General features: G+C 47.2%; 1 protein-coding gene across 10 annotated transcripts in view; it reads right to left on the minus strand.

The window, feature by feature from the left end:
• The window catches only part of LOC137439963 (dystrophin), a 1,283,433-nt gene that overhangs the window by 643,257 nt on the left and 625,340 nt on the right, over positions 1-14,836 (minus strand). For all 10 annotated transcript variants that reach the window (XM_078768445.1, XM_078768443.1, XM_078768444.1 and 7 more), the window contains one exon: positions 8,713-8,937. In XM_078768445.1, the coding sequence (XP_078624571.1) occupies positions 8,713-8,937 (225 nt within the window). The remainder of the gene's footprint in view (positions 1-8,712; positions 8,938-14,836) is intronic.

Raw genomic sequence — 14,836 nt, forward strand, 5'->3', positions numbered from 1 at the left:
TGTGACCATCATCAAGTGAGGCTGCATTCAGTGTGTGAGAGTCAACTGGACCCACGGTAGGTGCGCAAAAGTTAGGTGGGCGAGAAATCCGTGGACAAAAGTCAGGTGGGCCAGATATTGATGTACAAAAATCAGGTGGGCCAGATATTGGTGTACAAAAAGCAGGTGTGCCAGATATTGGTGTACAAAAAGCAGGTGGGACAGATATTGGTGTACAAAAATCAGGTGGGCCAGATATTGGTGTGCAAAAATCAGGTGGGCCCACAATTGGTGTAGTACAAAAGTCAGGGGGGTGGGGGGGGGGGGGAAATATTGGTGTACAAAAATCAGGTGGGCCAGAAATCAGTGTATAAAAGTCAGGTGTGCTAGATATTGGTGTGCAAAAGTCAGGTGGGCCCACAAACGGTGTAGTACAAAAGTCAGGTGGGCCCTTGCTCAATGTACAAAAGTTAGGTGGGCCCATGGTAGGTGTACAAAAATCAGCAGGGCCTGTGGTCGGCGTGCAACACTCATGTGTGGGCCCACGGTCGGTGTGCAACACTAATGTGTGGGCCCACGGTCAGTGTGCAACACTCATGTGTGGGCCCACGGTCGGTGTGCAACGCTCATGTGTGGGCCCACGGTTGGTGTGCAACACTAATGTGTGGGCCCACGGTCGGTGTGCAACACTAATGTGTGGGCCCACGGTCGGTGTGCAACACTAATGTGTGGGCCCACGGTCGGTGTGCAACACTCATGTGTGGGCCCACGGTCGGTGTGCAACACTCATGTGTGGGCCCACGGTCGGTGTGCAACACTAATGTGTGGGCCCACGGTCGGTGTGCAACACTCATGTGTGGGCCCACGGTCGGTGTGCAACACTCATGTGTGGGCCCACGGTCGGTGTGCAACACTCATGTGTGGGCCCACGGTCGGTGTGCAAGAGTGCGTGATAATCACGACTGCAAAGTCATGCTTCGAATGGCTGAATAACTACCTTCATCGAAGCATAGCAGCACAGCAGGTATCATCACAAACTGCTTTAAGTCACAATTAATAACCCTGCTGTTGGCAACACTTGGCCTTACAAAGAAGTTATGCGTGTTTGTGTTGATTTACCCCGGATGTAAAATGGACCTAATATTTCACCATGTATCCTTTACTGCACACAACTTACCCTCATGGATCCAGTTATTTGTGGACTACATTATTAGAACAAAAGGCTTTAGCATGGCTCCATTGTAGACCTTTACCTAGCACGATCACTCACAATACACCACCACGACCATGCAGGCTGCACCAAAATCCATTAGTTCGGTGTAATTATTATTCTGCTAAATGAAAGCTTGTGAATCAAATTCCTTTTTGTGGGCATTCTATTATTTGCTTGTTTTACACTCCATTATGTTTTGCTTATGAGCAATTTCCAGTGTTTATCGGAGGTTGGCATTGGGGGGTTGGCAAAATTCACTGCTGGACCCTCACTTGCTTTGAAAACCCCAAAAACAAATATTGTTTATCTTCTTCTTGCAAAGACGAGAACGGCTCTTCATCTTGTTTGCCTTTTTGTTTTGTCAAAATCATTTAAATTTTAATTGCTTTTACCTTTCTCTGAGGTACAGTTGTTTGCACTGGACTCATAAAAGTGTTATAGAAAAGTGTAATTCAATTTTTAAAATTTTATTATTAGAAGTGGCTCGTGGTCTCTCTGTCTTGTACACCTCCTTTCCACTCGGGCAACCTCCGCCATTTCCATGCTGTGCGCCCCCCCTCTCCCCAGGTTTCTGCATGTCGTGTCGCATGCAGTCTGCCAGTATCTCTGCCCAGTCTGCCAGTATCTCTGCCCAGTCTGCCAGTATCTCTGCCCAGTCTGCCAGTATCTCTGCCCAGTCTGCCAGTATCTCTGCCCAGTCTGCCAGTATCTCTGCCCAGTCTGCCAGTATCTCTGCCCAGTCTGCCAGTATCTCTGCCCAGTCTGCCAGTATCTCTGCCCAGTCTGCCAGTATCTCTGCCCAGTCTGCCAGTATCTCTGCCCAGTCTGCCAGTATCTCTGCCCAGTCTGCCAGTATCTCTGCCCAGTCTGCCAGTATCTCTGCCCAGTCTGCCAATATCTCTGCCCAGTCTGCCAGTATCTCTGCCCAGTCTGCCAGTATCTCTGCCCAGTCTGCCAGTATCTCTGCCCAGTCTGCCAGTATCTCTGCCCAGTCTGCCAGTATCCCTGCCCAGTCTGCCAGTATCTCTGCCCAGTCTGCCAGTATCTCTGCCCAGTCTGCCAGTATCTCTGCCCAGTCTGCCAGTATCTCTGCCCAGTCTGCCAGTATCTCTGCCCAGTCTGCCAGTATCTCTGCCCAGTCTGCCAGTATCTCTGCCCAGTCTGCCAGTATCTCTGCCCAGTCTGCCAGTATCTCTGCCCAGTCTGCCAGTATCTCTGCCCAGTCTGCCAGTATCTCTGCCCAGTCTGCCAGTATCTCTGCCCAGTCTGCCAGTATCTCTGCCCAGTCTGCCAGTATCTCTAACCAGTCTGCCAGTATCTCTGCCCAGTCTGCCAGTATCTCTGCCCAGTCTGCCAGTATCTCTGCCCAGTCTGTCAGTATCTCTGCCCAGTCTGCCAGTACCTCTGCCCAGTCTGCCAGTATCTCTGTCCAGTCTGCCAGTATCTCTGCCCAGTCTGCCAGTATCCCTGCCCAATCTGCCAGTATCTCTGCCCAGTCTGCCAGTATCTCTGCCCAGTCTGCCAGTATCTCTGCCCAGTCTGCCAGTATCTCTGCCCAGTCTGCCAGTATCTCTGCCCAGTCTGCCAGTATCTCTGCCCAGTCTGCCAGTATCTCTGCCCAGTCTGCCAGTATCTCTGCCCAGTCTGCCAGTATCTCTGCCCAGTCTGCCAGTATCTCTGCCCAGTCTGCCAGTATCTCTGCCCAGTCTGCCAGTATCTCTGCCCAGTCTGCCAGTATCTCTGCCCAGTCTGCCAGTATCTCTGCCCAGTCTGCCAGTATCTCTGCCCAGTCTGCCAGTATCTCTGCCCAGTCTGCAAGTATCTCTGCCCAGTCTGCCAGTATCTCTGCCCAGTCTGCCAGTATCTCTGCCCAGTCTGCCAGTATCTCTGCCCAGTCTGCCAGTATCTCTGCCCAGTCTGCCAGTATCTCTGCCCAGTCTGCCAGTATTTCTGCCCAGTCTGCCAGTATCTCTGCCCAGTCTGCCAGTATCTCTGCCCAGTCTGCCAGTATCTCTGCCCAGTCTGACAGTATCTATGCCCAGTCTGCCAGTATTTCTGCCCAGTCTGCCAGTATCTCTGCCCAGTCTGCCAGTATCTCTGCCCAGTCTGCCAGTATCTCTGCCCAGTCTGCCAGTACCGCTGCCCAGTCTGCCAGTATCTCTGCCCCGTCTGCCAGTATCTCTGCCCAGTCTGCCAGTATCTCTGCCCAGTCTGCCAGTATCTCTGCCCAGTCTGCCAGTATCTCTGCCCAGTCTGCCAGTATCGCTGCCCAGTCTGCCAGTATCTCTGCCAGTCTGCCAGTATCACTGCCCAGTCTGCCAGTATCACTGCCCAGTCTGCCAGTATCTCTGCCCAGTCTGCCAGTATCTCTGCCCAGTCTGCCAGTATCTCTGCCCAGTCTGCCAGTATCTCTGCCCAGTCTGCCAGTATCTCTGCCCAGTCTGCCAGTATCTCTGCCCAGTCTGCCAGTATCTCTGCCCAGTCTGCCAGTATCTCTGCCCAGTCTGCCAGTATCTCTGCCCAGTCTGCCAGTATCTCTGCCCAGTCTGCCAGTATCTCTGCCCAGTCTGCCAGTATCTCTGCCCAGTCTGCCAGTATCTCTGCCCAGTCTGCCAGTATCTCTGCCCAGTCTGCCAGTATCTCTGCCCAGTCTGCCAGTATCTCTGCCCAGTCTGCCAGTATCTCTGCCCAGTCTGCCAGTATCTCTGCCCAGTCTGCCAGTATCTCTGCCCAGTCTGCCAGTATCTCTGCCCAGTCTGCCAGTATCTCTGCCCAGTCTGCCAGTATCTCTGCCCAGTCTGCCAGTATCGCTGCCCAGTCTGCCAGTATCTCTGCCCAGTCTGCCAGTATCTCTGCCCAGTCTGCCAGTATCTCTGCCCAGTCTGCCAGTATCTCTGCCCAGTCTGCCAGTATCTCTGCCCAGTCTGCCAGTATCTCTGCCCAGTCTGCCAGTATCTCTGCCCAGTCTGCCAGTATCTCTGCCCAATCTGCCAGTATCTCTGCCCAGTCTGCCAGTATCTCTGCCCAGTCTGCCAGTATCTCTGCCCAGTCTGCCAGTATCTCTGCCCAGTCTGCCAGTATCTCTGCCCAGTCAGCCAGTATCTCTGCCCAGTCTGCCAGTATCTCTGCCCAGTCTGCCAGTATCTCTGCCCAATCTGCCAGTATCTCTGCCCAATCTGCCAGTATCTCTGCCCAATCTGCCAGTATCTCTGCCCACTCTGCCAGTATGCCAGTATCTTTGCCCAGTCTGCCAGTATCTCTGCCCAGTCTGCCAGTATCTCTGCCCAGTCTGCCAGTATATCTGCCCAGTCTGCCAGTATCTCTGCCCAGTCTGCCAGTATCTCTGCCCAGTCTGCCAGTATCTCTGCCCAGTCTGCCAGTATCTCTGCCCAGTCTGCCAGTTTCTCTGCCCAGTCTGCCAGTTTCTCTGCCCAGTCTGCCAGTTTCTCTGCCCAGTCTGCCAGTTTCTCTGCCCAGTCTGCCAGTATCTCTGCCCAGTCTGCCAGTATCTCTGCCCAGTCTGCCAGTATCTCTGCCCAATCTGCCAGTATCTCTGCCCAATCTGCCAGTATCTCTGCCCAATCTGCCAGTATCTCTGCCCACTCTGCCAGTATGCCAGTATCTCTGCCCACTCTGCCAGTATGCCAGTATCTTTGCCCAGTCTGCCAGTATCTCTGCCCAGTCTGCCAGTATCTCTGCCCAGTCTGCCAGTATCTCTGCCCAGTCTGCCAGTATCTCTGCCCAGTCTGCCAGTATCTCTGCCCAGTCTGCCAGTATCTCTGCCCAGTCTGCCAGTATCTCTGCCCAGTCTGCCAGTATCTCTGCCCAGTCTGCCAGTATCTCTGCCCAGTCTGCCAGTATCTCTGCCCAGTCTGCCAGTATCTCTGCCCAGTCTGCCAGTATCTCTGCCCAGTCTGCCAGTATTTCTGCCCAGTCTGCCAGTATCTCTGCCCAGTCTGCCAGTATCTCTGCCCAGTCGGCCAGTATCTCTGCCCATTCTGCCAGTATCTCTGCCCAGTCTGCCAGTATCTCTGCCCAGTCTGCCAGTATCTCTGCCCAGTCTGCCAGTATCTCTGCCCAGTCTGCCAGTATCTCTGCCCAGTCTGCCAGTATCTCTGCTCAGTCTGCCAGTATCTCTGCCCAGTCTGCCAGTATGTCTGCCCAGTCTGCCAGTATCTCTGCCCAGTCTGCCAGTATCTCTGCCCAGTCTGCCAGTATCTCTGCCCAGTCTGCCAGTATCTTTGCCCAATCTGCCAGTATCTCTGCCCAATCTGCTAGTATCTCTGCCAACTCTGCCAGTATCTCTGCCCAGTCTGCCAGTATCTCTGCCCAGTCTGCCAGTATCTCTGCCCAGTCTGCCAGTATCTCTGCCCAGTCTGCCAGTATCTCTGCCCAGTCTGCCAGTATCTCTGCCCAGTCTGCCAGTATCTCTGCCCAGTCTGCCAGTATCTCTGCCCAGTCTGCCAGTATCTCTGCAAAGTCTGCCAGTATCTCTGCCCAGTCTGCCAGTATCTCTGCCCAATCTGCCAGTATCTCTGCCCAATCTGCCAGTATCTCTGCCCAGTCTGCCAGTATCTCTGCCCAGTCTGCCAGTATCTCTGCCCAGTCTGCCAGTATCTCTGCCCAGTCTGCCAGTATCTCTGCCCAGTCTGCCAGTATCTCTGCCCAGTCTGCCAGTATGTCTGCACAGTCTGCCAGTATCTCTGCCCAGTCTGCCAGTATCTCTGCCCAGTCTGCCAGTATCTCTGCCAAGTCTGCCAGTATCTCTGCCCAATCTGCCAGCGTCTCTGCCCAGTCTGCCCAGTCTGCCAGTATCTTTGCCCAGTCTGCCAGTATCTCTGCCCAGTCGGCCAGTATCTCTGCCCAGTCGGCCAGTATCTCTGCCCAGTCGGCCAGTATCTCTGCCCAGTCTGCCAGTAGCTCTGCCCAGTCTGCCAGTATCTCTGCCCAGACTGCCAGTATCTCTGCCCAATCTGCCAAGTCTGCCAGTATCTCTGCCCAGTCTTTTTTTTTTTTTTTTGTATACAAGATCGAGGCTCGTGAAAGAGCGAGTATCTCTGCCAGTATCTCTGCCCAGTCTGCCAGTATCTCTGCCAGTATCTCTGCCCAGTCTGCCAGTATCTCTGCCCAGTCTGCCAGTATCTCTGCCCAGTCTGCCAGTATCTGTGCCCTGTCTGCCAGTATCTCTGTCAAGTCTGCCAGTATCTCTGCCCAGTCTACCAGTATCTCTGCCCAGTCTGCCAGTATCTCTGCCCAGTCTGCCAGTATCTCTGCCCAGTCTGCCAGTATCTCTGCCCAGTCTGACAGTATCTCTGCCCAGTCTGACAGTATCTCTGCCCAGTCTGCCAGTATCTCTGCCCAGTCTGCCAGTATCTCTGCCCAGTCTGCCAGTATCTCTGCCCAGTCTGCCAGTATCTCTGCCCAGTCTGCCAGTATCTCTGCCCAGTCTGCCAGTATCTCTGCCCTGTCTGCCAGTATCTCTGTCAAGTCTGCCAGTATCTCTGCCCAGTCTGCCAGTATCTCTGCCCAGTCTGCCAGTATCTCTGCCCAGTCTGCCAGTATCTCTGCCCAGTCTGCCAGTATCTCTGCCCAGTCTGCCAGTATCCCTGCCCTGGTGAAGTTCCCAAAATACAGACTCGCTGATCGACTCCGCTCATTCGTTCCATCCTTTCTCTTACCTGTGGAACCAACTTCCTCTGTCAACAACTATCGGGGACACCTCTTACTGGTGGTTGTACCCCCCAACACAAGTAGGGGGGCCAAATCTTCCCCATTCTTCCCTGTTGCTCTGAATCGTCAGAGCAGCAAGTACGGTCATGGTCAGAGTGCCGATCATGGGTGCCCCCTTTCCTCCTCGTCTCTCTCTGTCTGTCTGTCTGTCTCTGTTTCTGTTTCTGTTTCTGTCTGTCTCTCTCTTTCTCTCTCTCTCTCTCTCTCTCTCTTTTTCTCTCTAACTCTGTCGTGGTCCTGACTTTATGAAGGTGGGGGTACCCCATCCTGGACGTGGGGGATCTCTGGGTCACTCTTGGGAGATCAACCGGCTGTCTCCATGCCTCGGGCATGTTCATGAGAACTATCTAAAGCTACACAACAACAACAACAACTTCCTTAATCTCTTCAATCTCATTCTTCCCTCCATGGGTTCAAAGCAGCTATTACCACCATTTCAGGTCATCCCCCATCCACCAAAATGATGATGTCTTCCCCCATTAACCATCCCAAAGTCCAACTCCATCCGGGTTTCATATTTTTCCTTTCATGTATGTGATTGAGAGTTTGCAGCTGTATCCATCTTGTTGACTCGTTGTCCTCTGCCATTTTGTCCTTCGCCATCATTCTTCCTCACATCCCTTATTCTCCAAGTCTTCTTCGATTTTATCCCTCAATCCCACTGTTAGTGTGCCTCCCGAACCTCCCACGGTTATTTCTTGTTCTTTTCATCCTGTTACGTCCTGATCTGTTCTGTGTTCTAACTCCTCCAGTAGCTTCTCCACCGCATACAGAAAAGTGCCTCTCCGCACATGTACATACCCCAAAAGCAATAGTTACTATTAAATATAACAACAAGCAGTGAACAAAAAACAAAAATACATAGCATCCATACTTAGACTCATCCTTGTATCCCACTGCTTTATAATCATATTACCAGTCATTATTCATCGTCTTATCTTCCTTCTATATAAAGAGCCTTCAATTGAAAACGAAGCAATAAATCATTGAATGAATAAACTAATAATTATACTTCGTATTATTATTCTCATTATCACTGCGACTCTTCGCAGATAATTGCATAATTTCAACAAGCGTGCCCTGTGGCCATTATATAATTATATGACCTAGAATAAAGATTACATTTATTTAATTTGCACAGGTTGTGACAAGAGAGTGACGTCACAATAATTTCGCTGGCCACCTCTACCTTTGGGTGGGGCTTCCAAGAATCTCCAGTGCGTTTGTCTATTTGGAGAAAAGGGAGGTTCAAATTTTGCGAGCTGCACACAAATATTTCAAAGAAGTCTGAATTGTTTCACGGAGATGTATTGCATTGACGGACCGGCTAAATCATCAATTTCACAATACGTTTCATTTCCACTGGTTACCCCTCCTTTAACACAAGTCATCATGAAAAATGGCACAGGGATAAAAAGATGGCACACTCAGCATGGGACGTCTGGGCCTCTGTGTGCAGGTAAGTTACTGCAAACACCAAGGCTAAAGTAATTAGCAATACAACTGGGAAGCCTTGCCGTGTAAACATCTCAAAGAGCTTGCGGCCCAATTTTTCTAGATAATGGGCTTTGTGAAACACCTGAAACAGGTCTGAAATTTAATCGCACTCATTAATGGGGAAATCAGCTGCAAAGGGACTGAATAAGACGCCCAAGGACCATGAAAAATGGATGTGTTACATAATAAAGCCGAACTTATACATTGGAGGTTCTTTATGAAATCTAGTGGGTAAGTATGAACCCAGTTGATAAAATACATCCAATGTTGTTCCATAAAGTGAAAAGGTTTACCACGCGGAAGTCAGCAGGCTGGTATGAAGTCAGCTGGTATGACGGTGGCTGGTACAGCGGAGGCTGGAATTTGGTAAACTTGCTCTCAATCTCAATCCATCGTTTCTCGAGTCGTATCAACTCTGGCTCAAGCATGGGTCCGGCTCCTTCCTTCTTCAGCTCCTGCGCTTGCTTGCGAAGTGTCCGGTAACCTTCGCGCCGTATACTCAGCTCCTTATCCAATGCCTGCAATGTACATATTGACCACAAGTAAAACACACCATTCTGTGTAGTAGTTCACCCATTATCACGAGGAATAACTCAGAGGGTACAATCAATTATATGGTGACAGAATAGCTCGAATAGACTATGTTTGCTTTCAAGAAGTTCAATCAAAGTTGCATCCGGTGATGAGAGTTTCTGCATATCTGTGACGGTGCTGCAGAAATAAGTTTCAGAGATACTGTAAAGGTATAAAATATCTAATGGTATCTGTATGTGACCATCAACAGAACAAAATTACTTAATCTAGCTAAGTAACTTGCCATGCTTCAAAATGACGCTTCCACATTTGTGGAACAAGAAAGAGCAATCAGAGATTGCAAACCCTCGCCAGTATGTATTTTCAGTGGTTTTTAAGGCTTTTGTGTTAAAACAAATATGGCGGCTGGACCACGTGACCGATGAGGTCTTTATTTTTATTTTTCTAAACGAATTCATTCCTAGATTATACTCAAGAAATTTTATCTTGATCGGATGAAGTTTTGTACTTGTCGAATTATGACGTCATAATGGAGGGACCTATGGCAATATGGCATCATCATTAACATATTTTATTCCCGATGGAGAGTTCTTTACAATGAGCCATGTCTCAATGTTTTCTATTCAGCACTTTCGGAGATATAGAGATGCAAAGTTTTTCAGTTTTTCCAAGATGGCGGCCGAACCACGTGACCTATGACGTCATAATTATCATAAAAAATTATACAGGTGGAGTTGCACATATGGTGAAAATTTCCTGTCAATCGGACCAACGGTTGCAGAGAAAATCATATTTATTCTGTGCGGACAAATAAACAAACAGACAAATGAAAAATCGGGCAGAGACCGAGGACTTGCTGGAATGTACTTTTTATCGGCCATTTTGGACAAATATGGCGGCCGAACAACGTGACCGATGACGTCATCATTATTTGTTTTCTAAACTAATTTATTCCTTGATGATGCTCAAGAAATTTCATCTTGATCGGATGAAGTTTTGTACTTGTCGAATTATGACATCATAATGGAGGGAACTATGACATCATCATTAACATATTTTATTCCGCATGGAGAGTTCTTTACAATGAGCCATGTCTCAATTTTTTCTCTTCAGCACTTTCGGAGATATAGAGGTGCAAAGTTTTTCCAAGATGGCGGCCAAACCACGTGACCGATGACGTCATCATTATTATTATTTTCTCCACCACTTTATGCCGACATGGCGCTCAAGAAATTGCATCTTGATTGGATGAAGTTTTGTACTTGTCGAATTATCGAATTATGACGTCATAATGGAGGCCTTGGGCCGAGAGAGTTAAAAATTGGGCACAGTCTATTCCAGGGCAAGACAAATATGTGTGTAAAGTTTGGTGATTCTACGTGCAACGGTGTAGACGTAGTACTGCGAACAAACAGACAAACAGACAGACAGACAGATGAAAAATCGGTCAGAGACCGAGGACTTGCCGGAATGTACTTTTTTATTGGCCATTGAGGACAAATATGGCGGCCGAACCACGTGACCGATGACGTCATCATTAACATATTTTATTCCCCATGGAGAGTTCTTTACAATGAGGCATGTCTCAATTTTTTCTATTCAGAACTTTTGGACACATAGAGGTGCTAAGTTTTTCGGTTTTTCCAAGATGGCGGCCGAACCACGTGACATATGACGTCATCATTAACAAATTTTATTCCCCATGGAGAGTTCTTTACAATGAGCCATGTCTCAATTTTTTCTCTTCAGCACTTTTGGAGATATAGTGGTGCAAAGTTTTGCCGTTTTTCCAAGATGGCGGCCGACCACGTGACATATGACATCATCATTAACATATTTTATTCCCCATGGAGAGTTCTTTACAATGAGCCATGTCTCAATTTTTTCTGTTCAGCACTTTTGGAGATTTCGTGGTGCAAAGTTTTGCCGTTTTTCCAAGATGGCGGCCGACCACGTGACTGATGACGTCATCATTAACATATTTTATTCCCCATGGAGAGTTCTTTACAATGAGCCATGTCTCAATTTTTTCTGTTCAGCACTTTTGGAGATATAGTGGTGCAAAGTTTTGCCGTTTTCCAAGATGGTGGCCGACCACGTGACATATGACATCATCATTAACATATTTTATTCCCCATGGAGATTTCTTTTCAATGAGCCATGTCTCAATTTTTTCTGTTCAGCACTTTTGGAGATATAGTGGTGCAAAGTTTTGCCGTTTTTCCAAGATGGCGGCCGACCACGTGACTGATGACGTCATCATTAACATATTTTATTCCCCATGGAGGGTTCTTTACAATGAGCCATGTCTCAATTTTTTCTGTTCAGTACTTTCGGAGATATAGTGGCACAAATTTTTTCGGTTTTTCCAAGATGGCGGCCGAACCACGTGACTGATGACGTCATCATTAACATATTTTATTCCCCATGGAGAGTTCTTTACAATGAGCCATGTCTCAATTTTTTCTGTTGCGTACTTTCGGAGATATGGAGGTGCAAAGTTTTTCGGTTTTTCCAAGATGGCGGCCGACCACGTGACATATGACGTCATCATTAACATATTTTATTCCCCATGGAGAGTTCTTTACAATGAGCCAGGTCTCAATTTTTTCTGTTCAGCACTTTTGGAGATATAGTGGCGCAACGTTTTGCCGTTTTTCCAAGATGGCGACCGAACCACGTGACTGATGACATCATCATTTACATATTTTATTCCCCATGGAGAGTTCTTTACAATGAGCCATGTCTCAATTTTTTCTGTTCAGTACTTTCGGAGATATAGAGGTGCAAAGTTTTTCGGTTTTTCCAAGATGGCGGCCAAACCACGTCACTGATGACGTCATCAATTGGGCACAGTCTATTACAGGGCAAGACCAATATTTGTGCAAAGTTTGGCGATTCTACGTGCAACGGTGTAGACGCAGTGCTGCAAACAGACAAACAGACAGACAGACAGACAGACAGACAGATGAAAAATCGGTCAGAGACCGAGGACTTGCCGGAATGTACTTTTTTATCGGCCATTTAGAACAAATATGGCGGCCGAACTACGTGATAGATGACATCATCATTAACATATTTTATTCCCCATGGAGAGTTCTTTACAATGAGCCATCTCTCAATTTTTTCCATTCTGCACTTTTGGAGATATAGTGGTGCAAAGTTTTCCCGTTTTTCCAAGATGGCGGCCGAACCACGTGACCAATGGTATCATCATTAACATATTTTATTCCCCATGGAGAGTTCTTTACAATGAGCCATGTCTAAATTTTTTCTGTTAGCACTTTTGGAGATATAGTGGTGCAAAATGTTTCGGTTTTTCCAAGATGGCGGCCGACCACGTGACATATGACGTCATCATTAACATATTTTATTGCCCATGGAGAGTTCTTTACAATGAGCCTTGTCTCAATTTTTTCTGTTCAGCACTTTTGGAGATATAGTGGTGCAAAGTTTTGCAGTTCTTCCAAGATGGCGGCCGACCACGTGACATATGACATCATCATTAACATATTTTATTCCCCATGGAGAGTTCTTTACAATGAGCCATGTCTCAATTTTTTCTATTCAGCACTTTCGGAGATATAGAGGTGCAAAGTTTTTCGGTTTTTCCAAGATGGCGGCCGAAACACGTGACCGATGACGTCATAAATTGGGCACAGTCTATTCCAGGGCAAGACGAATATGTGTGCAAAGTTTGGCGATTCTCCGTGCAACAGTGTAGACGCAGTGCTGCAAACAGACAGACAGACAGATGAAAAATCGGTCAGAGACCGAGGACTTGCCGGAATGTACTTTTTTATCGGCCATTTAGGACAAATATGGCGGCCGAAACATGTGATAGATGACGTCATCATTAACTTATTTTATTCCCCATGGAGAGTTCTTTTCAATGAGCCATGTCTCAATTTTTTCTATTCAGCACTTTCAGAGATATGGAGGTGCAATTTTTTCCCAAGATGGCGGCCGAACCACGTGACATAATTATGACGTCATCATTAACATATTTTATTCCCCATGGAGAGTTCTTTACAATGAGCCATGTCTCAATTTTTTCTGTTCAGCACTTTTGGAGATATAGTGGTGCAAAGTTTTGCCGTTTTTCCAAGATGGCGGCCGACCACGTGACATATGACATCATCATTAACAATTTTATTCCCCATGGAGAGTTCTTTACAATGAGCCATGTCTCAATTTTTTCTGTTCAGCACTTTTGGAGATTTCGTGGTGCAAAGTTTTGCCGTTTTTCCAAGATGGCGGCCGAACCACGTGACCGATGACGTCATCATTAACATATTTTATTCCCCATGGAGAGTTCTTTACAATGAGCCATGTCTCAATTTTTTCCATTCTGCACTTTTGGAGATATAGTGGTGCAAAGTTTTCCCGTTTTTCCAAGATGGCGGCCGAACCACATGACCGATGGCATCATCATTAACATATTTTATTCCCCATGGAGAGTTCTTTACAATGAGCCATGTCTCAATTTTTTCTATTCAGCACTTTCAGAGAAATGGAGGTGCAAAATTTTTCGGTTTTTCCAAGATGGCGGCCGACCACGTGACTGATGACGTCATCATTAACATATTTTATTCCCCATGGAGTGTTCTTTACAATGAGCCATGTCTCAATTTTTTCTGTTCAGCACTTTTGGAGATATAGTGGTGCAAAGTTTTGCCGTTTTTCCAAGATGGCGGCCGACCACGTGACATATGACATCATCATTAACATATTTTATTCCCCATGGAGAGTTCTTTACAATGAGCCATGTCTCAATTTTTTCTGTTCAGCACTTTTGGAGATTTCGTGGTGCAAAGTTTTGCCGTTTTTCCAAGATGGCGGCCGACCACGTGACTGATGACGTCATCATTAACATATTTTATTCCCCATGGAGAGTTATTTGCAATGAGCCATGTCTCAATTTTTTCTGTTCAGCACTTTTGGAGATATAGTGGTGCAAAGTTTTGCCGTTTTTCCAAGATGGCGGCCGACCACGTGACTGATGACGTCATCATTAACATATTTTATTCCCCATGGAGAGTTATTTGCAATGAGCCATGTCTCAATTTTTTCTGTTCAGCACTTTTGGAGATATAGTGGTGCAAAGTTTTGCCGTTTTCCAAGATGGTGGCCGACCACGTGACATATGACATCATCATTAACATATTTTATTCCCCATGGAGATTTCTTTTCAATGAGCCATGTCTCAATTTTTTCTGTTCAGCACTTTTGGAGATATAGTGGTGCAAAGTTTTGCCGTTTTTCCAAGATGGCGGCCGACCACGTGACTGATGACGTCATCATTAACATATTTTATTCCCCATGGAGGGTTCTTTACAATGAGCCATGTCTCAATTTTTTCTGTTCAGTACTTTCGGAGATATAGTGGCACAAATTTTTTCGGTTTTTCCAAGATGGCGGCCGAACCACGTGACTGATGACGTCATCATTAACATATTTTATTCCCCATGGAGAGTTCTTTACAATGAGCCATGTCTCAATTTTTTCTGTTGCGTACTTTCGGAGATATGGAGGTGCAAAGTTTTTCGGTTTTTCCAAGATGGCGGCCGACCACGTGACATATGACGTCATCATTAACATATTTTATTCCCCATGGAGAGTTCTTTACAATGAGCCAGGTCTCAATTTTTTCTGTTCAGCACTTTTGGAGATATAGTGGCGCAACGTTTTGCCGTTTTTCCAAGATGGCGACCGAACCACGTGACTGATGACATCATCATTTACATATTTTATTCCCCATGGAGAGTTCTTTACAATGAGCCATGTCTCAATTTTTTCTGTTCAGTACTTTCGGAGATATAGAGGTGCAAAGTTTTTCGGTTTTTCCAAGATGGCGGCCAAACCACGTCACTGATGACGTCA

This window comes from Myxine glutinosa, chromosome 14, assembly GCF_964187855.1.
Source record: "Myxine glutinosa chromosome 14, kmMyxGlut1.1, whole genome shotgun sequence".
In the NCBI taxonomy this organism is placed as follows: domain Eukaryota; kingdom Metazoa; phylum Chordata; class Myxini; order Myxiniformes; family Myxinidae; genus Myxine; species Myxine glutinosa.